The sequence below is a fragment of the Salvelinus fontinalis genome, chromosome 12 (assembly GCF_029448725.1).
Source record: "Salvelinus fontinalis isolate EN_2023a chromosome 12, ASM2944872v1, whole genome shotgun sequence".
In the NCBI taxonomy this organism is placed as follows: Eukaryota; Metazoa; Chordata; class Actinopteri; order Salmoniformes; family Salmonidae; genus Salvelinus; species Salvelinus fontinalis.
The window spans coordinates 54,806,203-54,831,599 of NC_074676.1; the positions used below are offsets into that span (position 1 = coordinate 54,806,203).

The following is a 25,397-nucleotide window of genomic DNA, read 5'->3' on the forward strand; positions in this document are numbered from 1 at the left end:
GGTAAACTACGTTCCCCAAAGAGCTGAAAGGGTTGGCACACGTCATTAGTGTGTCCCATGAGGTAAACTACGTTCCCCAAAGAGCTGAAAGGGTTGGCACACATCATTAGTGTGTCCCATGAGGTAAACTACGTTCCCCAAAGAGCTGAAAGGGTTTAAGTCAGACAGTCCTGTTGAAAGCTATCGGCACGTAGAGGATGTCCTCTACAAAACGGACTTCTTGTTTTTGAAAGAGTTCCAGCATATGGGACCTTTATTAAACTCAGCAACAAAAAAAGAAAAGAAACGTCCTCTCACTGTCAACTGCGTTTATTTTCAGCAAACGTAACATGTGTAAATATTTGTATGAGCAAAACAAGATTCAACAACTGAGACCTAAACTGAACAAGTTCCACAGACATGTGACTAACAGAAATTGAATAATGTGTCCCTGAACAAAGGGGGGGGTCAAAATCAAAAGTAACAGTCAGTATCTGGTGTGGCCACCAGCTGCATTAAGTACTGCAGTGCATCTCCTCATCATAGACTGCACCAGATTTGACAGTTCTTGCTGTGAGATGTTACCCCACTCTTCCACCAAGGCACCTGCAAGTTCCCGGACATTTCTGGGGGGAATGGCCCTAGCCCTCACCCTCCTATCCATGACGGACCCTCCACTTCCAAATCATTCCCGCTCCAGAGTACAGGCCTCGGTGTAACGCTCATTCCTTCGACGATAAACGCAAATCTGACCATCACCCCTGGTGAGGCAAAACCGCGACTCGTCAGTGAAGAGCACTTTTTGCCAGTCCTGTCTGGTCCAGCGACGGTGGGTTTGTGCCCATTGTTGCCGGTGATGTAAGGCAGGTCCTCACCAGACAACAGCCAACAAGCCCTCAGTCCAGCCTCTCTCAGCCTATTGCGGACAGTCTGAGCACTGATGGAGGGATTGTGTGTTCCTGGTGTAACTCGGGCAGTTGTTGTTGCCATCCTGTACCTGTCCTGCAGGTGTGATGTTCGGATGTACCGATCCTGTGCAGGTGTTGTTACACGTGGTCTGCCACTGCGAGGACGATCAGCTGTCCGAAAGTATGGCACCTGACAATATCCACATAACAATAAACAATTACACACAAAGACATGGAGGGGAACAGAGGAGTAAATACATGCAGTGTGGTTAGGGAATGAAAACCAGGTGTGTAATATAACAAGACAAAACAAATGGACATATGAGAAATGGAGCGGCGATTGCTAGAAAGCCGGTGACGTCGAACACCGCCCGAACAAGGAGAGGAGCCGACTTCGGCGGAAGTCGTGACACCCTGGCCACATCTGCAGTCCTCATGCCTCCTTGCATCATGCCTAAGGCACGTTCACGCAGAAGAGCAGGGACTCTGGGCATGTTTATTTTGGTGTTTCTCAGAGTCAGTAAAAAGGCCTCTTTAGTGTCCTAGGTTTTCATAACTGTGACCTTAATTGCCTACCGTCTGTAAGCTGTTATCTTTGAAAGACAGGGTCCTGAAAAAGGGACGTTTCTTTTTTTTCTGAGTTTATAACCAAAAATGTCCCAATCTAGTTGTTAGACATTGGTTAGCTCTGTGGTATGCAGACGTATCAGCGACTTGTGACAGTTGATCACAAACAGGTTCTGAACCCTCTAAACTTCCTGTCTCCTTCTGGTGTTCAATGGAAAGTGTACATTTTAAATACTTGACTCAATAGAAGGATATATTGTACTTACCTCAGGATTCCTGGCAACTGTTACTAAGGGAACTATCCTGGTTTAATAGATCAAATTAACTGTTGTTATGAATTTACTTTGTTGGTTTGTCGGGGATGTGTCAGTAGTTACAGCCAGATGTACAGGTACATAATGTCCCAGAGGATAGCACTTAAAAGTATCGATTTAAACACTTGTTCCCAAAGTCGCCCTCAATGGTAAAACATGGACGTAGACTATATACACGACAGCCTGTCACAAGGCCACAAACATGGACGTAGACTATATACACGACAGCCTGTCACAAGGCCACAAACATGGACGTAGAAGATATACACGACAGCCTGTCACAAGGCCACAAACATGGACGTAGAAGATATACACGACAGCCTGTCACAAGGCCACAAACATGGACGTAGAAGATATACACGACAGCCTGTCACAAGGCCACAAACATGGACGTAGAAGATATACACGACAGCCTGTCACAAGGCCACAAACATGGACGTAGAAGATATACACGACAGCCTGTCACAAGGCCACACACATGGACGTAGACTATATACATGACAGCCTGCCACAAGGCCACAAACATGGACGTAGACTATATACATGACAGCCTGTCACAAGGCCACAAACATGGACGTAGAAGATATACACGATAGCCTGTCACAAGGCCACAAACATGGACGTAGACTATATACATGACAGCCTGTAACAAGGCCACAAACATGGACGTAGAAAATATACATGACAGCCTGTAACAAGGCCACAAACATGGACGTAGACTATATACATGACAGCCTGTAACAAGGCCACAAACATGGATGTAGAAAATATACATGACAGCCTGTAACAAGGCCACAAACATGGACAGGACAGCCTGTAACAAGCCCACAAACATGGACAGGACAGCCTGTAACAAGGCCACAAACATGGACGTAGACTATATACATGACAGCCTGTAACAAGGCCACAAACATGGACGTAGAAGATATACACGACAGCCTGTCACAAGGCCACAAACATGGACGTAGACTATATACATGACAGCCTGTAACAAGGCCACAAACATGGACGTAGAAGATATACATGACAGCCTGTCACAAGGCCACAAACATGGACGTAGAATATATACACGACAGCCTGTCACAAGGCCACAAACATGGACGTAGACTATATACATGATAGCCTGTAACAAGGCCACAAACATGGACGTAGAAGATATAGACGACAGCCTGCCACAAGGCCACAAACATGGACGTAGACTATATACATGACAGCCTGTAACAAGGCCACAAACATGGACGTAGAAAATATACATGACAGCCTGTAACAAGGCCACAAACATGGACGTAGACTATATACATGACAGCCTGTAACAAGGCCACAAACATGGATGTAGAAAATATACATGACAGCCTGTAACAAGGCCACAAACATGGACGTAGACTATATACATGACAGCCTGTAACAAGGCCACAAACATGGACGTAGACTATATACATGACAGCCTGTAACAAGGCCACAAAAATGGACGTAGAAAATATACATGACAGCCTGTAACAAGGCCACAAACATGGATGTATAAAATATACATGACAGCCTGTAACAAGGCCACAAACATGGACGTAGACTATATACATGACAGCCTTTAACAAGGCCACAAACATGGATGTAGAAAATATACATGACAGCCTGTAACAAGGCCACAAACATGGACGTAGACTATATACATGACAGCCTGTAACAAGGCCACAAACATGGACGTAGACTATATACATGACAGCCTGTAACAAGGCCACAAAAATGGACGTAGAAAATATACATGACAGCCTGTAACAAGGCCACAAACATGGATGTAGAAAATATACATGACAGCCTGTAACAAGGCCACAAACATGGACGTAGACTATATACATGACAGCCTGTAACAAGGCCACAAACATGGACGTAGACTATATACATGACAGCCTGTAACAAGGCCACAAAAATGGACGTAGAAAATATACATGACAGCCTGTAACAAGGCCACAAACATGGACGTAGAAAATATACATGACAGCCTGTAACAAGGCCACAAACATGGACGTAGAAGATATACATGACAGCCTGTAACAAGGCCACAAACATGGACGTAGAAAATATACATGACAGCCTGTAACAAGGCCACAAACATGGACATGACAGCCTGTAACAAGGCCACAAACATGGACATGACAGCCTGTAACAAGGCCACAAACATGGACGTAGAAGATATACATGACAGCCTGTAACAAGGCCACAAACATGGACGTAGACTATATACATGACAGCCTGTCACAAGGCCACAAACATGGACGTAGAAAATATACATGACAGCCTGTAACAAGGCCACAAACATGGACGTAGAAAATATACATGACAGCCTGTAACAAGGCCACATCTTTTCTAGCTGTTTTGACCTGACTTGATTTTGATTTAATTGATTTGACCTAATTGACTTGTTGATTCTCCAGGGTTGTGGATGTAGTTGGTCTATAATGACCTTTGACCTTGTTGTCTTAGGTCACGGGTTGTGGATGTATCAGTACGGAGATAAGAGACCCGTGTTTGATGTTCTTAGTCCTGAAGGAGCCGACCTGTCGCCTGTCCTGTCTGCCGTCTATCTCTTCCTCACCATGATTATCGTCTTTCAGGTACGTCCTCACTATTCAATTCAATTCGCTCTCACTCCCTCCCTCTCGACCCCTCTATTCAATTCAATTCCCTCCCTCTCGACCCCTCTATTCAATTCAATTCCCTCCCTCTCGACACCTCTATTCAATTCAATTCGCTCTCACTCCCTCTCGACCCCTCTATTCAATTCAATTCGCTCTCACTCCCTCTCGACCCCTCTATTCAATTCAATTCCCTCCCTCTCGACCCCTCTATTCAATTCAATTCCCTCCCTCTCGACACCTCTATTCAATTCAATTCGCTCTCACTCCCTCTCGACCCCTCTATTCAATTCAATTCCCTCCCACTCCCTCTCGACCCCTCTATTCAATTAAATTCCCTCCCTCTCGACCCCTCTATTCAATTCAATTCCCTCCCTCTCGACCCCTCTATTCAATTCAATTCCCTCCCTCTCGACCCCTCTATTCAATTCAATTCCCTCCCTCTCGACCCCTCTATTCAATTCAATTCCCTCCCTCTCGACCCCTCTATTCAATTCAATTCCCTCCCTCTCGACCCCTCTATTCAATTCAAGCCCCTCCCTCTCGACCCCTCTATTCAATTCAATTCCCTCCCTCTCGACCCCTCTATTCAATTCAATTCGCTCTCGACCCCTCTCGTCCCCTCTATTCAATTCAGTTCCCTCCTCTCGTCCCCTCTATTGGCATGGAAAACATACACTGAGTGTACAACACATTAAGAATAAATCAAATCAAAGTTTATTTGTCACGTGCGCTATTTTTGTGACATGGATTGTGTGTGTGTGCCATTCAGAGGGTGAATGGGCAAGATACAAGATTTGAGTGCCTTTTGAACAGGGTATGGTAGTAGGTGCCAGGTGTACCGGTTTGTGTCAAGAACTGCTACGCTGCTGGGTTTTTCACACTCAACAGTTTCCTGTGTGTATCAAGAATGGTCCACCACCCAAAGGACATCCAGCCAACTTGACCCAACTGTGGGAAGCATTGGAGTCGACATGGGCCAGCATCCCTGTGGAACGCTCTCAACACCTTGTAGAGTCCATGACCCGACGAAGTGAGGCTGTTCTGAGGGCAAAGGGAGGGGGGAGGGTGCAACTAGATTTTAGGAAGGTGTTCCTAATGTCTGGTGTACTCGGTGTATGTTTACATTGCCAAAGCAAGTGAATTAGACAAACAAAAGGGAAATAAACCATTGGAAATTAACAGTAAACATTACACTCACAATAGTTTTAAAAGAATAAAGACATTTCAAATGTTAGTGTTTTAACAATGTGCAAATAGTTAAAGTATAAAAGGGAAAATAAATAAGCATAAATATGGGTGGTATTTACAATGGTGTTTGTTCTTTACTGGTTGCCCTTTTCTTGTGGCAACAGGTCACAAATCTTGCTGCTGTGAAGACACTGTGGTATTTCACCCAGTAGATATGGGAGTTTATCAAAAATTGGATTTGTTTTGAAATTCTTTGTGGGTCAGTGTAATCTGAGGGAAATATGTGTGTCTAATATGGTCATGCAGGAGGTTAGGGATAGAATATCACTTTATTGTCCATCCAGGTTGGACATTTATCCTTTTGCATCACCTTCCATTAAAAGGATCCCATCCACGTTTAAATTCAGTCCCCTCATACTGCATAAACTAACAACATGACCTGACTAGATCATAAATGAAAAATTGTCCAGACAGAGGATTGAGTTTGCGAATTGACGGTTTATTAAACCAACTGTTTGGCCGTAGCCCACGCCAAATAAATGAACGATAACCCACAAGCCAATCGTGACCTTCTCTTGTGAAGCCCAGACGTAAGAGGGAGAACAAAGGCTAAACCTGGTCTTAACCTCTAATGCTGCACCCCCCTGCCCAACCCCCCTCCACGCCACTCCGCCAACCGCCAGGATGCATGGCATCAGAACATTCCAGGCATTCCCGTGATTGGCAGATAGCAGGTTGATTGACATGTCGGACCCCGCGAACACTGGGTACTGGTCAGTACAACACAACCACCTCCTAGCCTAACACATAACACACAGCTGTCTGTGCGGGTCGCTACAATATATTCACTCACAACCCACCGATGTCACAACTGGACTGGATAGATAAGTGGCAGTCAGATGTTTTGACACACCGACTCAAGGGTTTTTCTTTATTATCAATATTTTCTACGTTGTAGAATATTGGTGAAGACATCAAAACTATGAAATAACACACATATGGAATCATGTAGTAACCAAAAAAAGTGTTAAACAAATCCACATGTATTTGAGATTCTTCAAAGTAGCCACCCTTTTTGCATTGATGACAGCTTTGCAACACTCTTGGCATTCTCTCAACCAGCTTCATGAGGAATGCTTTTCCAACAATCTTGAAGGAGTTCCCACATATGCTGAGCACTTGTTGGCTGCTTTTCCTTCACTCTGTGGTCCAACTCATCCCAAACCATCTCAATTGGGTTGAGATTGGGTGATTGTGGAGGCCAGGTCATCTGATGCAGCACTCCGTCACTCTCCTTCTTGGTCAAATAGCCCTTATTCAGCCTGGAGATGTATTGGGTCATTGTCCTGTTGAACAAAAAAACCATAGTAACAATAAGCGCAAACCAGATGGGATGGCGTATCGCTGCATAATGTTGTGGTAGCCATGCTGGTTAAGTGTGCCTTGAATTTGTCATGACTCCTTGGTGAGGATCAAAATGACCCTTTAGCTAGGCAAATATTTGAGGGTAGCCAGACCACAGGAGAGGAGAGGATGTGAGTTTGGCCTGTTTTATGACTTAAATAATTTGCAGAAACTCTCCTATTGGCTCTGCAGAATGGGAATGCTGAAAATCCTTTGTTACACAGAGAATTTGCCACCAAAACTTCATCAAACAATAGATAATGGGACAATCTATTTCAACATCCGAATGTTGGGAATGTGTCAATTTTGTGATGTCATTAAAATGATAAAAAATGCGTTATAATGGAGACATTATAACTTTAAGAGCTTTCACACTGTGTAGATCAGATCCACATCTACATGTTGTAAAAAAAAAAATGTATATGATTAAATATGAAACTGTTTTTGAAAAGATATAAATGTGATTTTATATTTTTTCTAATTGAGAATTGTTTTTCATGCAAACTTGTGCCCAGTCAGTAGCCACGCCCACGTGAGTTCAGAGTTCAACATGATGGAACCGCCTTTAAAAGGACTCGCTAACAACATTAGACCAAAACATGCCGGGTAGCTGCCGGCGTGTAAAGTGGTCCGAGCGGTACCCTGAATAATCAACCATTTGAGACCAGTGAACGTGAGGATGCATTTGTATACAGGTGAAATTCTTGGACCGGCGCAAGACGAACGAAAGCGAAAAGCATTTGCCAAGAATTAGTATTATTTTTTTTTTTTACTGTGTAACCCGGTTAAGAGCGTAGTGCAGTGCAGTGCAGTGCAATGGAAAAGTTTCAGGTTCAATCAGATTTTACATTTACGTCATTTAGCAGACACGTTGAAATGGTTAAAACTACAAGACCAGACAGCGTGGAGCGGTGGCTACACGGCTGAAGACCCTCTGAAACTCTCGCCGATTTGAAGAAGGTAAAGACACTAGACCAAACATTCAGTCTGCAGCTGGGTACAGTAGTCTTGGACATTCAGCCAAAGACGAGAGGGTCGACCCTCTCACCACCGTGTGGTACACCTGAAGTATCCATTCTAAGACGACTCCAAGACATTGAAGCCTACAACTAAGGACATTGTGACCTCTGGTGGACAACCAGAGACTTACATCGAACTACTCCCCATAGACGGATTGAGTGGTTTCAACAGAGACTACAGAGAAAGACATTTATGCGTAAATATATATTGCATTTGTAATCCGAATGAGCGGTTGTTAGGGTGCTAAATATTCTGGCTACGGTGAGGGTAGTTTCCTAATGTATGTACGATAAGTTCTCTTTGTCTCCCCCTCTCCTTACCTACCCATCTCTTCCATTGCATAACCAAACGGTCATGCTTTTGTTGGTCCACTATGGACCTGTTATCATTGTATTATGTATGGAATCAATGACCTGTGCTGTGTGTGTGTTTATGTATTCTGTGTGAGGATTTAGTTAGTTAGTAAATAATTAAGCCAATTTGTGTATCGCTGATTCATCAGTTAGGCTAGCGTTCGTCAAGGATTATGCGGTGTTCAGAATGAGACGGGTAATAATTAATAATTGACTTATTGATGTAAGAGATATCTATATATCTTTAGAGTAAGTCGGGAGATGGTCACTCTTTAAACAACTTTTCCCATGGTGCCCTAATATTCCTAATGAGTTAATTGTTAAAGGATTTAATTGAATCGGGTGTCAATTAAACATAGTAGGTAATTATTCGATAAATAAGTCATTACATTAATGGTAGTCTTGTCACATTCTAAATAAATCCGTGTCACCAGGAAAGCACCCTTACAAATGCGGAGATCATCCGTTCACCTACTCTGTGTCTCTGCGAGGACAACGGCTGTTGGAACCGAGTCTCAGATTTTAACTCATCAGACCAAAGGGCAGATTTCCAACGGTGTCCATTCGTGTTTTTGGCCCAAACAAGTCTCTTCTTATTATTGGTGTCCTTTAGTAGTGATTTCTTTGCAGCAATTCGACCATGAAGGCCTGATTCACACAGTCTCCTCTGAACAGTTGATGTTGAGATGTGTCTGTTAGTTGAACTCTGTGAAGCATTTATTTGGGCTGCAATTTCTGAGGCTGGTAACTCTAATGAACTTATCCTTTGCAGCAGAAGTAACTCTGGGTCTTCCTTTCCTGTGGCAGTTCTCATGAGAGCCAGTTTCATCATAGCGCTTGATGGTTATTGCGATTGCACTTGAAGAAACTTTCAAAGTTCTTAATTTTTGGTATTGACTGACCTTCATGTCTTAAAGTAATGATGGACTGTTGTTTCTCTTTGGTTATTTGAACTGTTCTTGCCATAATATGGACTGTCTTTTGTTTACCCCCCTACCTAGTCACAACACAACTGATTGTCTCAAACACATTAAGAAGGAAAGAAATTCCACAAATGAACTTTAACAAGGCACATCTGTTAACTGACATGCATTCCAGGTGACTACCTCATTAAGCTGGTTGAGAGAATGCCAAGAGTGTGCAAAGCTGTCATCAATGCAAAGGGTGGCTACTTTGAAGAATCTCAAATATAAAATACACTGCTCAAAAAAATATAGGGAACACTTAAACAACACAATGTAACTCCAAGTCAATCACACTTCTGTGAAATCAAACTGTCCACTTAGGAAGCAACACTGATTGACAATAAATTTCACATGCTGTTGTGCAAATGGAATAGACAAAAGGTGGAAATTATAGGCAATTAGCAAGACACCCCATGTATTCAATATAGATGAGAAAAATAAAATTTGTGTGTTATTAGTTTAAGAAGTCCAGGGGTTTTCCAAAGGCTTCTAAAAGTTTCCCTTTCCACCTGTAGACGTCTCCCTTCACATCCGTGTCAGTTACAAGTCACCACAATGATTTTTACAATGTTTCCACCAAAGACACAGCATGTTGCCCAAATAGTCAATAGGGTGCTAAGTAGTGCACTATGTAGGGAATAGGGCGCTGGTCCTAAGTAGTGCACTATGTAGGGAATAGGGCTCTGGTCTATAGTAGTGCACTATATAGGGAATAGGGTTCCATTTGGAACACATGCTCAGACTCTGTCATCTGTCAGAGCTATACATGACTGTGTTGGGTTTCCTGCTCTTGTTGTCGTCTCCCACCGAAGACGTCTTTGTCTGTAATAGAATCTCCTCCGTCTTCAGATCCTGATCCCCGTCTCGCTGTTCGTGTCCATAGAGATTGTGAAGATCTGCCAGGTGTATTTCATCCATCAGGACCAAGACCTGTACGATGAGGAGACGGACTGTCATCTGCAGTGTCGAGCTCTGAACATCACCGAAGACCTTGGACAGATGCAGTACATCTTCTCTGACAAGACCGGAACACTCACAGAGAACAAGATGGTGTTCAGGAGATGTACGGTGGCCGGGGTGGAGTATAGTCACGATGCCAACGGTGAGACCGTAGGGTTACGGTGAGACCGTAGGGTTACGGTGAGACCGTAGGGTTACGGTGAGACCGGACTGTAGGGTTACGGTGAGACCGGAAGGTTACGGTGAGACCGGAGGGTTACGACCGTAGGGTTACAGTGAGACCGGAGGGTTACGGTGAGACTGTACTGTAGGGTTACGGTGAGACTGTACTGTAGGGTTACTATACTGTAGGGTTACTATAATGTAGGGTTACTGTACTGTAGGGTTACTGTACTGTAGGGTTGCTATACTGTAGGGTTACTATACTGTAGGGTTACTGTAGGGTTACTATACTGTAGGGTTACTATACTGTAGGGTTACGGTGAGACTGTACTGTAGGGTTACTATACTGTAGGGTTACTGTACTGTAGGGTTACTGTACTGTAGGGTTACTATACTGTAGAGTTACTATACTGTAGGGTTACTGTAGGGTTACTGTAGGGTTACTATACTGTAGGGTTACTATACTGTAAGGTTACTATACTGTAGGGTTACTGTACTGTAGGGTTACTGTAGGGTTACTGTAGGGTTACTATACTGTAGGGTTACTATACTGTAAGGTTACCATACTGTAGGGTTACTATACTGTAGGGTTACTGTACTGTAGGGTTACTATACTGTAGGGTTACTATAATGTAGGGTTACTGTAGGGTTACTATACTGTAGGGTTACTGTACTGTAGGGTTACTATACTGTAGGGTTACTATACTGTAGGGTTACTGTACTGTAGGGTTACTGTAGGGTTACTATACTGTAGGGTTACTGTACTGTAGGGTTACTGTACTGTAGGGTTACTGTACTGTAGGGTTAGTGTACTGTAGTGTTACTATACTGTAGGGTTACTGTACTGTAGGGTTACTATACTGTAGGGTTACTGTAGGGTTACTATACTGTAGGGTTACTATACTGTAGGGTTACTGTACTGTAGGGTTACTGTACTGTAGGGTTACTGTAGGGTTACTATACTGTAGGGTTACTATACTGTAGGGTTACTGTACTGTAGGGTTACTGTACTGTAGGGTTACTATACTGTAGGGTTACTATACTGTAGGGTTACTGTACTGTAGGGTTACTGTAGGGTTACTATACTGTAGGGTTACTATACTGTAGGGTTACTGTACTGTAGGGTTACTGTACTGTAGGGTTACTGTAGGGTTACTATACTGTGGGGTTACTGTACTGTAGGGTTACTGTAGGGTTACTGTACTGTAGGGTTACTATACTGTAGGGTTACTATACTGTAGGGTTACTGTACTGTAGGGTTACTATACTGTACGGTTACTGTAGGGTTACTGTAGGGTTACTGTACTGTAGGGTTACTATACTGTAAGGTTATTGTAAAGTAGGGTTTCTATACTGTAGGGTTACTGTACTGTAGGGTTACTCTACTGTAGGGTTACTGTACTGTAGGGTTACTGTAGGGTTACTGTACTGTAGGGTTACTGTAGGGTTACTGTACTGTAGGGTTACTGTAGGGTTACTGTACTGTAGGGTTACTGTAGGGTTACTATACTGTAGGGTTACTATACTGTAGGGTTACTGTACTGTAGGGTTACTGTACTGTAGGGTTACTGTACTGTAGGATTACTGTACTGTAGGGTTACTGTAGGGTTACTGTACTGTAGGGTTACTATACTGTAGGGTTACTGTACTGTAGGGTTACTATACTGTAGGGTTACTGTAGGGTTACTATACTGTAGGGTTACTATACTGTAGGGTTACTGTACTGTAGGGTTACTGTAGGGTTACTGTACTGTAGGGTTACTGTACTGTAGGGGTACTATAGGGTTACTATACTGTAGGGTTACTGTACTGTAGGGTTACTGTACTGTAGGGTTACTATACTGTAGGGTTACTGTACTGTAGGGTTACTATACTGTAGGGTTACTGTACTGTAGGGTTACTATAGGGTTACTGTAGGGTTACTGTAGGGTTACTGTAGGGTTACTATACTGTAGGGTTACTATACTGTAGGGTTACTATACTGTAGGGTTACTGTACTGTAGGGTTACTATACTGTAGGGTTACTATACTGTAGGGTTACTGTACTGTAGGGTTACTGTACTGTAGGGTTACTGTAGGGTTACTGTACTGTAGGGTTACTGTACTGTAGGGTTACTGTAGGGTTACTATACTGTAGGGTTACTGTACTGTAGGGTTACTGTACTGTAGGGTTACTGTACTGTAGGGTTACTGTAGGGTTACTGTACTGTAGGGTTACTGTATTGTAGGGTTACTGTACTGTAGGGTTACTGTACTGTAGGGTTACTGTACTGTAGGGTTACTATAGGGTTACTGTAGGGTTACTGTAGGGTTACTGTACTGTAGGGTTACTATACTGTAGGGTTACTGTACTGTAGGGTTACTGTACTGTAGGGTTACTATACTGTAGGGTTACTGTACTGTAGGGTTACTGTACTCTAGGGTTACTATACTGTAGGGTTACTATACTGTAGGGTTACTGTACTGTAGGGTTACTATACTGTAGGGTTACTGTACTGTAGGGTTACTGTACTGTAGGGTTACTGTAGGGTTACTGTAGGGTTACTGTACTGTAGGGTTACTGTACTGTAAGGTTACTGTACTGTAGGGTTACTGTACTGTAGGGTTACTGTACTGTAGGGTTACTGTAGGGTTACTGTAGGGTTACTGTACTGTAGGGTTACTGTACTGTAGGGTTACTGTGCTGTAGGGTTACTGTAGGGTTACTATACTGTAGGGTTACTGTACTGTAGGGTTACTGTACTGTAGGGTTACTGTACTGTAGGGTTACTGTAGGGTTACTGTAGGGTTACTGTACTGTAGGGTTACTGTAGGGTTACTGTACTGTAGGGTTACTGTACTGTAGGGTTACTGTGCTGTAGGGTTACTATACTGTAGGGTTACTGTAGGGTTACTATACTGTAGGGTTACTGTACTGTAGGGTTACTGTACTGTAGGGTTACTATACTGTAGGGTTACTGTACTGTAGGATTACTGTACTGTAGGGTTACTATACTGTAGGGTTACTGTACTGTAGGGTTACTGTACTGTAGGGTTACTATACTGTAGGGTTACTATACTGTAGGGTTACTGTACTGTAGGGTTACTATACTGTAGGGTTACTATACTGTAGGGTTACTATACTGTAGGGTTACTGTACTGTAGGGTTACTATACTGTAGGGTTACTATACTGTAGGGTTACGGTGAGACTGTACTGTAGGGTTACGGTGAGACTGTACTGTAGGGTTACTATACTGTAGGGTCACTGTACTGTAGGGTTACTGTAGGGTTACTGTACTGTAGGGTTACTGTACTGTAGGGTTACTATACTGTAGGGTTACTGTACTGTAGGGTTACTATACTGTAGGGTTACTGTACTGTAGCGTTACTGTACTGTAGGGTTACTGTACTGTAGGGTTACTGTGCTGTAGGGTTACTGTGCTGTAGGGTTACTATACTGTAGGGTTACTGTACTGTAGGGTTACTGTACTGTAGGGTTACTATACTGTAGGGTTACTGTACTGTAGTGTTACTGTACTGTAGGGTTACTGTAGGGTTACTATACTGTAGGGTTACGGTGAGACCGGACTGTAGGGTTACTGTACTGTAGGGTTACTGTAGGCTTACTGTACTGTAGGGTTACTATACTGTAGGGTTACTATACTGTAGGGTTACTGTACTGTAGTGTTACTGTACTGTAGTGTTACTGTACTGTAGTAAGGGCATTAGACCGTACTGTAGGGTTAGGAGATAGTACTCCCACGACGTGAACAGTGAGGGAGGCCTGGGTTGTATTCATTAGACACCAAACAGAATGAAACAGGGTGGGACTAACAGCAAAAAAAATGTCAACGTGTTACATTGTGTGGCCTAATGAACATAACCCATCTCACACTGCAGTCTGCTAGATCACACTGTTGTTGTTTATCCAGGAATAAGGAAGTCTGGACCTCTAGTAGCAGTGTTATATGTGTTATACTGGTCCCGTGTGGCTCAGTTGGTAGAGCATGGCGCTTGCAACGCCAGGGTTGTGGGTTCAATTCCCACGGGGGGACCAGGGTTCTATTCCCACGGGGGGACCAGGATGAATATGTATGAACTTTCCAATTTGTAAGTCGCTCTGGATAAGAGCGTCTGCTAAATGACTTAAATGTAAATGTAAATGTATAATATAATACTCTGTGTGTCTGTCCTCCCCAGCGAGGCGTCTGGCCATGTACCAGGACCTGGTGGACTCAGAAGAGGAGGACTGTACGTCCCACAGTGGCACCTTGCCCAGACGGGACAGCGTCACCAGCAACCAGAGTGCTGCCAAGGTGGTACTCCGCTCCCAGAGCACCAAGTCCCACCGCAGGACTGGCAGTCGGGCCGAAGCCAAGAGAGCCAGCATCCTGTCCAAACACACTGCATTCAGCAGCCCCATGGTACCTATCACTCCATTATTACTCAACACACTGCATTCAGCAGCCCCGTGGTACTTATCACTCCATTATTACTCAACACACTGCATTCAGCAGCCCCGTGGTACTTATCGCTCCATTATTACTCAACACACTGCATTCAGCAGCCCCGTGGTACTTATCACTCCATTATTACTCAACACACTGCATTCAGCAGCCCCGTGGTACTTATCACTCCATTATTACTCAACACAGAGCTGTGTCTATTGGCTACAGCAGGGGTATTCCAATCTTACTCTACGAGGTTCAGAGTACTGCTGCTTTTTTTGTTCTACCTGATCATTTATTGCACTCACCTGGTGTCCCAGGTCTAGTCCCTGGTTAGAGGGTAGAATGGGAGGGGGAAAGCAGTGGAACTGGCTTGGAGGTCCATAGTTGAGTTTGAGGGGGATCTACAGTATGGGCAGCAGGTATTCAAGAGGTTGGAGAGGGCAGCAGGTATTCAAGAGGTTGGAGAGGGCAGCAGGTAGCCAAGAGGTTGGAGAGGCCAGCAGGTAGTCAAGAGGTTGGAGAGGGCAGCAGGTAGCCAAGAGGTTGGAGAGGGCAGCAGGTAGCCAAGAGGTTGGAGAGGGCAGCAGGTAGCCAAGATGTTGGAGAGGGCAGCATGTTGGAGAGGGCAGCATGTTGGAGAGGGCAGCATGTTGGAGAGGGCAGCATGTTGGAGAGGGCAGCAGGTAGCCAAGAGGTTGGAGAGGCCAGCAGGTAGCCAAGAGGTTGGAGAGGGCAGCAGGTAGCCAAGAGGTTGGAGAGGGCAGCATGTTGGAGAGGGCAGCATGTTGGAGAGGGCAGCAGGTAGCCAAGAGGTTGGAGAGGGCAGCATGTTGGAGAGGGCAGCAGGTAGCCAAGAGGTTGGAGAGGGCAGCAGGTAGGAGAGGGCAGCATGTTGGAGAGGGCAGCAGGTAGCCAAGAGGTTGGAGAGGGCAGCATGTTGGAGGGCAGCAGGTAGCCAAGAGGTAGGAGAGGGCAGCATGTTGGAGAGGGCAGCATGTTGGAGAGGGCAGCATGTTGGAGAGGGCAGCATGTAGCCAAGAGGTTGGAGAGGGCAGCAGGTAGCCAAGAGGTTGGAGAGGGCAGCAGGTTGGAGAGGGCAGCAGGTTGGAGAGGGCAGCAGGTTGGAGAGGGCAGCAGGTTGGAGAGGGCAGCATGTTGGAGAGGGCAGCAGGTAGCCAAGATGTTGGAGAGGGCAGCAGGTAGCCAAGATGTTGGAGAGGGCAGCATTTTGGAGAGGGCAGCAGGTAGCCAAGAGGTTGGAGAGGGCAGCATGTTGTAGAGGGTAGCAGGTAGCCAAGATGTTGGAGGGCAGCAGGTTGGAGAGGGCAGCAGGTTGGAGAGGGCAGCAGGTTGGAGAGGGCAGCAGGTAGCCAAGATGTTGGAGAGGGCAGCAGGTAGGCAAGATGTTGGAGAGGGCAGCATGTTGGAGAGGGCAGCAGGTAGCCAAGAGGTTGGAGAGGGCAGCATGTTGGAGAGGGCAGCATGTTGGAGAGGGCAGCAGGTAGCCAAGAGGTTGGAGAGGGCAGCAGGTAGGAGAGGGCAGCAGGTAGGAGAGGGCAGCAGGTAGGAGAGGGCAGCAGGTAGGAGAGGGCAGCATGTTGGAGAGGGCAGCAGGTTGGAGAGGGCAGCAGGTAGCCAAGAGGTTGGCGAGGGCAGCATGTTGGAGAGGGCAGCAGGTAGCCAAGAGGTTGGAGAGGGCAGCATGTTGCCAAGAGGTTGGAGAGGGCAGCATGTTGGAGAGGGCAGCAGGTTGGAGAGGGCAGCAGGTTGGAGAGGGCAGCAGGTAGCCAAGAGGTTGGAGAGGGCAGCATGTTGGAGAGGGCAGCATGTTGCCAAGAGGTTGGAGAGGGCAGCATGTTGCCAAGAGGTTGGAGAGGGCAGCATGTTGAAGAGGGCAGCATGTAGCCAAGAGGTTGGAGAGGGCAGCATGTTGGAGAGGGCAGCATGTTGGAGAGGGCAGCAGGTAGCCAAGAGGTTGGAGAGGGCAGCAGGTAGGAGAGGGCAGCAGGTAGGAGAGGGCAGCAGGTAGGAGAGGGCAGCAGGTAGGAGAGGGCAGCATGTTGGAGAGGGCAGCAGGTTGGAGAGGGCAGCAGGTAGCCAAGAGGTTGGCGAGGGCAGCATGTTGGAGAGGGCAGCAGGTAGCCAAGAGGTTGGAGAGGGCAGCATGTTGCCAAGAGGTTGGAGAGGGCAGCATGTTGGAGAGGGCAGCAGGTTGGAGAGGGCAGCAGGTTGGAGAGGGCAGCAGGTAGCCAAGAGGTTGGAGAGGGCAGCATGTTGGAGAGGGCAGCATGTTGCCAAGAGGTTGGAGAGGGCAGCATGTTGCCAAGAGGTTGGAGAGGGCAGCATGTTGAAGAGGGCAGCATGTAGCCAAGAGGTTGGAGAGGGCAGCAGGTTGGAGAGGGCAGCATGTTGCCAAGAGGTTGGAGAGGGCAGCATGTTGGAGAGGGCAGCATGTTGGAGAGGGCAGCATGTTGGAGAGGGCAGCATGTTGGAGAGGGCAGCATGTTGGAGAGGGCAGCATGTTGGAGAGGGCAGCATTTTGCCAAGAGGTTGGAGAGGGCAGCAGGTTGGAGAGGGCAGCATGTTGCCAAGAGGTTTGAGAGGGCAGCATGTTGGAGAGGGCAGCATGTAGCCAAGAGGTTGGAGAGGGCAGCATGTAGCCAAGAGGTTGGAGAGGGCAGCATGTTGGAGAGGGCAGCATGTTGCCAAGAGGTTGGAGAGGGCAGCAGGTTGGAGGGGGCAGCATGTAGCCAAGAGGTTGGAGAGGGCAGCATGTTGCCAAGAGGTTGGAGAGGGCAGCAGGTTGGAGAGGGCAGCAGGTTGGAGAGGGCAGCATGTTGTTGAGGGCAGCATGTTGTTGAGGGCAGCAGGTAGGAGAGGCCAGCATGTTGGAGAGGGCAGCCGGTAGGAGAGGGCAGCATGTTGGAGAGGGCAGCAGGTTGGAGAGGGCAGCAGGTTGGAGAGGGCAGCAGGTTGGAGAGGGCAGCAGGTTGGAGAGGGCAGCATTTTGGAGAGGGCAGCAGGTAGGAGAGGGCAGCAGGTAGGAGAGGGCAGCATGTTGGAGAGGGCAGCATGTTGGAGAGGGCAGCATGTAGCCAAGAGGTTGGAGAGGGCAGCAGGTAGCCAAGAGGTTGGAGAGGGCAGCAGGTAGCCAAGAGGTTGGAGAGGGCAGCAGGTAGCCAAGACGTTGGAGAGGGCAGCATGTTGGAGAGGGCAGCCGGTAGCCAAGAGGTTGGAGAGGGCAGCAGGTAGCCAATAGGTTGGAGAGGGCAGCAGGTAGCCAAGAGGTTGGAGAGGGCAGCATGTTGGAGAGGGCAGCATGTTGGAGAGGGCAGCAGGTAGCCAAGAGGTTGGAGAGGGCAGCAGGTAGCCAAGAGGTTGGAGAGGGCAATAGGTAGCCAAGAGGTTGGAGAGGGCAGCAGGTAGGCAAGAGGTTGGAGAGGGCAGCAGGTAGCCAAGAGGTTGGAGAGGGCAGCAGGTAGCCAAGAGGTTGGAGAGGGCAGCAGGTAGCCAAGAGGTTGGAGAGGGCAGCAGGTAGCCAAGAGGTTGGAGAGGGCAGCAGGTGGGAGAGGGCAGCATGTTGGAGAGGGCAGCAGGTAGCCAAGAGGTTGGAGAGGGCAGCATGTTGGAGAGGGCAGCAGGTAGCAAAGAGGTAGGAGAGGGCAGCATGTTGGAGAGGGCAGCATGTTGGAGAGGGCAGCATGTAGCCAAGAGGTTGGAGAGGGCAGCAGGTAGCCAAGAGGTTGGAGAGGGCAGCATGTTGGAGAGGGCAGCAGGTTGGAGAGGGCAGCAGGTTGGAGAGGGCAGCAGGTTGGAGAGGGCAGCATGTTGGAGAGGGCAGCATGTTGGAGAGGGCAGCAGGTAGCCAAGATGTTGGAGAGGGCAGCATGTTGGAGAGGGCAGCAGGTAGCCAAGATGTTGGAGAGTGCAGCATGTTGAAGAGGGCAGCAGGTAGCCAAGAGGTTGGAGAGGGCAGCATGTTGGAGAGGGTAGCAGGTAGCCAAGATGTTGGAGAGGCCAGCATGTTGGAGAGGGCAGCAGGTAGCCAAGAGGTTGGAGAGGGCAGCATGTTGGAGAAGGCAGCAGGTAGCCAAGAGGTTGGAGAGGGCAGCATGTTGGAGAGGGCAGCAGGTAGGAGAGGGCAGCAGGTAGCCAAGAGGTTGGAGAGGGCAGCAGGTAGGAGAGGGCAGCATGTTGGATAGGGCAGCATGTTGGATAGGGCAGCAGGTAGGAGAGGGCAGCAGGTAGGAGAGGGCAGCAGGTAGGAGAGGGCAGCATGTTGGAGAGGGTAGCAGGTAGCCAAGATGTTGGAGAGGCCAGCATGTTGGAGAGGGCAGCAGGTAGCCAAGAGGTTGGAGAGGGCAGCATGTTGGAGAAGGCAGCAGGTAGCCAAGAGGTTGGAGAGGGCAGCATATTGGAGAGGGCAGCAGGTAGGAGAGGGCAGCAGGTAGCCAAGAGGTTGGAGAGGGCAGCAGGTAGGAGAGGGCAGCATGTTGGATAGGGCAGCATGTTGGATAGGGCAGCATGTTGGATAGGGCAGCAGGTAGGAGAGGGCAGCAGGTAGGAGAGGGCAGCAGGTAGGAGAGGGCAGCAGGTAGGAGAGGGCAGCATGTTGGAGAGGGCAGCAGGTAGCCAAGAGGTTGGAGAGGGCAGCATGTTGGATAGGGCAGCATGTTGGATAGGGCAGCAGGTAGGAGAGGGGCAGCAGGTAGGAGAGGGCAGCAGGTAGGAGAGGGCAGCAGGTAGGAGAGGGCAGCAGGTTGGAGAGGGCAGCAGGTTGGAGAGGGCAGCAGGTAGCCAAGAGGTTGGAGAGGGCAGCATGTTGTAGAGGGCAGCAGGTAGCCAAGAGGTTGGAGAGGGCAGCATGTTGCCAAGAGGTTGGAGAGGGCAGCATGTTGGAGAGGGCAGCATGTAGCCAAGAGGTTGGAGAGGGCAGCAGGTTGGAGAGGGCAGCATGTTGGAGAGGGCAGCAGGTTGGAGAGTGCAGCAGGTAGCCAAGAGGTTGGAGAGGGCAGCATGTTGGAGAGGGCAGCATGTTGCCAAGAGGTTGGAGAGGGCAGCATGTTGCCAAGAGGTTGGAGAAGGCAGCATGTTGGAGAGGGCAGCATGTAGCCAAGAGGTTTTGAGAGGGCAGCAGGTTGGAGAGGGCAGCATGTTGCCAAGAGGTTGGAGAGGGCAGCATGTTGGAGAGGGCAGCATGTTGGAGAGGGCAGCATGTTGGAGAGGGCAGCATGTTGGAGAGGGCAGCATGTTGGAGAGGGCAGCATGTTGCCAAGAGGTTGGAGAGGGCAGCATGTTGGAGAGGGCAGCAGGTAGCCAAGAGGTAGGAGAGGGCAGCATGTTGGAGAGGGCAGCATGTTGGAGAGGGCAGCATGTTGGAGAGGGCAGCATGTTGGAGAGGGCAGCATGTTGCCAAGAGGTTGGAGAGGGCAGCATGTTGGAGAGGGCAGCAGGTAGCCAAGAGGTAGGAGAGGGCAGCATGTTGGAGAGGGCAGCATGTTGGAGAGGGCAGCATGTTGGAGAGGGCAGCATGTTGGAGAGGGCAGCATGTAGCCAAGAGGTTGGAGAGGGCAGCAGGTAGCCAAGAGGTTGGAGAGGGCAGCATGTTGGAGAGGGCAGCATGTTGGAGAGGGCAGCAGGTTGGAGAGGGCAGCAGGTTGGAGAGGGCAGCAGGTTGGAGAGGGCAGCAGGTTGGAGAGGGCAGCATTTTGGAGAGGGCAGCAGGTAGGAGAGGGCAGCAGGTAGGAGAGGGCAGCATGTTGGAGAGGGCAGCATGTTGGAGAGGGCAGCATGTAGCCAAGAGGTTGGAGAGGGCAGCAGGTAGCCAAGAGGTTGGAGAGGGCAGCAGGTAGCCAAGAGGTTGGAGAGGGCAGCAGGTAGCCAAGACGTTGGAGAGGGCAGCATGTTGGAGAGGGCAGCCGGTAGCCAAGAGGTTGGAGAGGGCAGCAGGTAGCCAATAGGTTGGAGAGGGCAGCAGGTAGCCAAGAGGTTGGAGAGGGCAGCATGTTGGAGAGGGCAGCATGTTGGAGAGGGCAGCAGGTAGCCAAGAGGTTGGAGAGGGCAGCAGGTAGCCAAGAGGTTGGAGAGGGCAATAGGTAGCCAAGAGGTTGGAGAGGGCAGCAGGTAGGCAAGAGGTTGGAGAGGGCAGCAGGTAGCCAAGAGGTTGGAGAGGGCAGCAGGTAGCCAAGAGGTTGGAGAGGGCAGCAGGTAGCCAAGAGGTTGGAGAGGGCAGCAGGTAGCCAAGAGGTTGGAGAGGGCAGCAGGTGGGAGAGGGCAGCATGTTGGAGAGGGCAGCAGGTAGCCAAGAGGTTGGAGAGGGCAGCATGTTGGAGAGGGCAGCAGGTAGCAAAGAGGTAGGAGAGGGCAGCATGTTGGAGAGGGCAGCATGTTGGAGAGGGCAGCATGTAGCCAAGAGGTTGGAGAGGGCAGCAGGTAGCCAAGAGGTTGGAGAGGGCAGCATGTTGGAGAGGGCAGCAGGTTGGAGAGGGCAGCAGGTTGGAGAGGGCAGCAGGTTGGAGAGGGCAGCATGTTGGAGAGGGCAGCATGTTGGAGAGGGCAGCAGGTAGCCAAGATGTTGGAGAGGGCAGCATGTTGGAGAGGGCAGCAGGTAGCCAAGATGTTGGAGAGTGCAGCATGTTGAAGAGGGCAGCAGGTAGCCAAGAGGTTGGAGAGGGCAGCATGTTGGAGAGGGTAGCAGGTAGCCAAGATGTTGGAGAGGCCAGCATGTTGGAGAGGGCAGCAGGTAGCCAAGAGGTTGGAGAGGGCAGCATGTTGGAGAAGGCAGCAGGTAGCCAAGAGGTTGGAGAGGGCAGCATGTTGGAGAGGGCAGCAGGTAGGAGAGGGCAGCAGGTAGCCAAGAGGTTGGAGAGGGCAGCAGGTAGGAGAGGGCAGCATGTTGGATAGGGCAGCATGTTGGATAGGGCAGCAGGTAGGAGAGGGCAGCAGGTAGGAGAGGGCAGCAGGTAGGAGAGGGCAGCAGGTAGGAGAGGGCAGCATGTTGGAGAGGGTAGCAGGTAGCCAAGATGTTGGAGAGGCCAGCATGTTGGAGAGGGCAGCAGGTAGCCAAGAGGTTGGAGAGGGCAGCATGTTGGAGAAGGCAGCAGGTAGCCAAGAGGTTGGAGATGGCAGCATATTGGAGAGGGCAGCAGGTAGGAGAGGGCAGCAGGTAGCCAAGAGGTTGGAGAGGGCAGCAGGTAGGAGAGGGCAGCATGTTGGATAGGGCAGCATGTTGGATAGGGCAGCAGGTAGGAGAGGGCAGCAGGTAGGAGAGGGCAGCAGGTAGGAGAGGGCAGCAGGTAGGAGAGGGCAGCATGTTGGAGAGGGCAGCAGGTAGCCAAGAGGTTGGAGAGGGCAGCATGTTGGATAGGGCAGCATGTTGGATAGGGCAGCAGGTAGGAGAGGGGCAGCAGGTAGGAGAGGGCAGCAGGTAGGAGAGGGCAGCAGGTAGGAGAGGGCAGCAGGTTGGAGAGGGCAGCAGGTTGGAGAGGGCAGCAGGTAGCCAAGAGGTTGGAGAGGGCAGCATGTTGTAGAGGGCAGCAGGTAGCCAAGAGGTTGGAGAGGGCAGCATGTTGCCAAGAGGTTGGAGAGGGCAGCATGTTGGAGAGGGCAGCATGTAGCCAAGAGGTTGGAGAGGGCAGCAGGTTGGAGAGGGCAGCATGTTGGAGAGGGCAGCAGGTTGGAGAGTGCAGCAGGTAGCCAAGAGGTTGGAGAGGGCAGCATGTTGGAGAGGGCAGCATGTTGCCAAGAGGTTGGAGAGGGCAGCATGTTGCCAAGAGGTTGGAGAAGGCAGCATGTTGGAGAGGGCAGCATGTAGCCAAGAGGTTTTGAGAGGGCAGCAGGTTGGAGAGGGCAGCATGTTGCCAAGAGGTTGGAGAGGGCAGCATGTTGGAGAGGGCAGCATGTTGGAGAGGGCAGCATGTTGGAGAGGGCAGCATGTTGGAGAGGGCAGCATGTTGGAGAGGGCAGCATGTTGCCAAGAGGTTGGAGAGGGCAGCATGTTGGAGAGGGCAGCAGGTAGCCAAGAGGTAGGAGAGGGCAGCATGTTGGAGAGGGCAGCATGTTGGAGAGGGCAGCATGTTGGAGAGGGCAGCATGTTGGAGAGGGCAGCATGTTGCCAAGAGGTTGGAGAGGGCAGCATGTTGGAGAGGGCAGCAGGTAGCCAAGAGGTAGGAGAGGGCAGCATGTTGGAGAGGGCAGCATGTTGGAGAGGGCAGCATGTTGGAGAGGGCAGCATGTTGGAGAGGGCAGCATGTAGCCAAGAGGTTGGAGAGGGCAGCAGGTAGCCAAGAGGTTGGAGAGGGCAGCATGTTGGAGAGGGCAGCATGTTGGAGAGGGCAGCAGGTTGGAGAGGGCAGCAGGTTGTAGAGGGCAGCAGGTTGGAGAGGGCAGCATGTTGGAGAGGGCAGCAGGTAGCCAAGATGTTGGAGAGGGCAGCAGGTAGCCAAGATGTTGGAGAGGGCAGCATGTTGGAGAGGGCAGCAGGTAGCCAAGATGTTGGAGAGGGCAGCATGTTGGAGAGGGCAGCAGGTAGCCAAGATGTTGGAGAGGGCAGCATGTTGGAGAGGGCAGCATGTAGCCAAGAGGTTGGAGAGGGCAGCAGGTAGCCAAGATGTTGGAGAGGGCAGCAGGTAGGCAAGATGTTGGAGAGGGCAGCATGTTGGAGAGGGCAGCAGGTAGCCAAGAGGTTGGAGAGGGCAGCATGTTGGAGAGGGCAGCATGTTGGAGAGGGCAGCAGGTAGCCAAGAGGTTGGAGAGGGCAGCAGGTAGGAGAGGGCAGCAGGTAGGAGAGGGCAGCAGGTAGGAGAGGGCAGCAGGTAGGAGAGGGCAGCATGTTGGAGAGGGCAGCAGGTTGGAGAGGGCAGCAGGTAGCCAAGAGGTTGGCGAGGGCAGCATGTTGGAGAGGGCAGCAGGTAGCCAAGAGGTTGGAGAGGGCAGCATGTTGCCAAGAGGTTGGAGAGGGCAGCATGTTGGAGAGGGCAGCAGGTTGGAGAGGGCAGCAGGTTGGAGAGGGCAGCAGGTAGCCAAGAGGTTGGAGAGGGCAGCATGTTGGAGAGGGCAGCATGTTGCCAAGAGGTTGGAGAGGGCAGCATGTTGCCAAGAGGTTGGAGAGGGCAGCATGTTGAAGAGGGCAGCATGTAGCCAAGAGGTTGGAGAGGGCAGCAGGTTGGAGAGGGCAGCATGTTGCCAAGAGGTTGGAGAGGGCAGCATGTTGGAGAGGGCAGCATGTTGGAGAGGGCAGCATGTTGGAGAGGGCAGCATGTTGGAGAGGGCAGCATGTTGGAGAGGGCAGCATGTTGGAGAGGGCAGCATTTTGCCAAGAGGTTGGAGAGGGCAGCAGGTTGGAGAGGGCAGCATGTTGCCAAGAGGTTTGAGAGGGCAGCATGTTGGAGAGGGCAGCATGTAGCCAAGAGGTTGGAGAGGGCAGCAGGTTGGAGGGGGCAGCATGTAGCCAAGAGGTTGGAGAGGGCAGCAGGTTGGAGAGGGCAGCAGGTTGGAGAGGGCAGCAGGTTGGAGAGGGCAGCATGTTGTTGAGGGCAGCATGTTGTTGAGGGCAGCAGGTAGGAGAGGCCAGCATGTTGGAGAGGGCAGCCGGTAGGAGAGGGCAGCATGTTGGAGAGGGCAGCAGGTTGGAGAGGGCAGCAGGTTGGAGAGGGCAGCAGGTTGGAGAGGGCAGCATGTTGGAGAGGGCAGCATTTTGGAGAGGGCAGCAGGTAGGAGAGGGCAGCAGGTAGGAGAGGGCAGCATGTTGGAGAGGGCAGCATGTTGGAGAGGGCAGCATGTAGCCAAGAGGTTGGAGAGGGCAGCAGGTAGCCAAGAGGTTGGAGAGGGCAGCATGTAGCCAAGAGGTTGGAGAGGGCAGCAGGTAGCCAAGAGGTTGGAGAGGGCAGCATGTTGGAGAGGGCAGCCGGTAGCCAAGAGGTTGGAGAGGGCAGCAGGTAGCCAATAGGTTGGAGAGGGCAGCAGGTAGCCAAGAGGTTGGAGAGGGCAGCATGTTGGAGAGGGCAGCATGTTGGAGAGGGCAGCAGGTAGCCAAGAGGTTGGAGAGGGCAGCAGGTAGCCAAGAGGTTGGAGAGGGCAATAGGTAGCCAAGAGGTTGGAGAGGGCAGCAGGTAGGCAAGAGGTTGGAGAGGGCAGCAGGTAGCCAAGAGGTTGGAGAGGGCAGCAGGTAGCCAAGAGGTTGGAGAGGGCAGCAGGTAGCCAAGAGGTTGGAGAGGGCAGCAGGTAGCCAAGAGGTTGGAGAGGGCAGCAGGTAGCCAAGAGGTTGGAGAGGGCAGCATGTTGCCAAGAGGTTGGAGAGGGCAGCATGTTGGAGAGGGCAGCAGGTTGGAGAGGGCAGCAGGTTGGAGAGGGCAGCAGGTAGCCAAGAGGTTGGAGGGCAGCATGTTGGAGAGGGCAGCATGTTGCCAAGAGGTTGGAGAGGGCAGCATGTTGCCAAGAGGTTGGAGAGGGCAGCATGTTGAAGAGGGCAGCATGTAGCCAAGAGGTTGGAGAGGGCAGCAGGTTGGAGAGGGCA

At 50.0% G+C, this 25,397-nt stretch overlaps 1 protein-coding gene across 1 annotated transcript in view; it reads left to right on the forward strand.

The window, feature by feature from the left end:
* Positions 1-25,397, forward strand: part of atp10a (ATPase phospholipid transporting 10A) — a 225,889-nt gene that overhangs the window by 45,139 nt on the left and 155,353 nt on the right. The window contains exons 6-8 of the mRNA XM_055941116.1: positions 4,247-4,377; positions 10,181-10,433; positions 14,634-14,857. Coding sequence (XP_055797091.1) covers positions 4,247-4,377; positions 10,181-10,433; positions 14,634-14,857 — 608 coding nt within the window. The remainder of the gene's footprint in view (positions 1-4,246; positions 4,378-10,180; positions 10,434-14,633; positions 14,858-25,397) is intronic.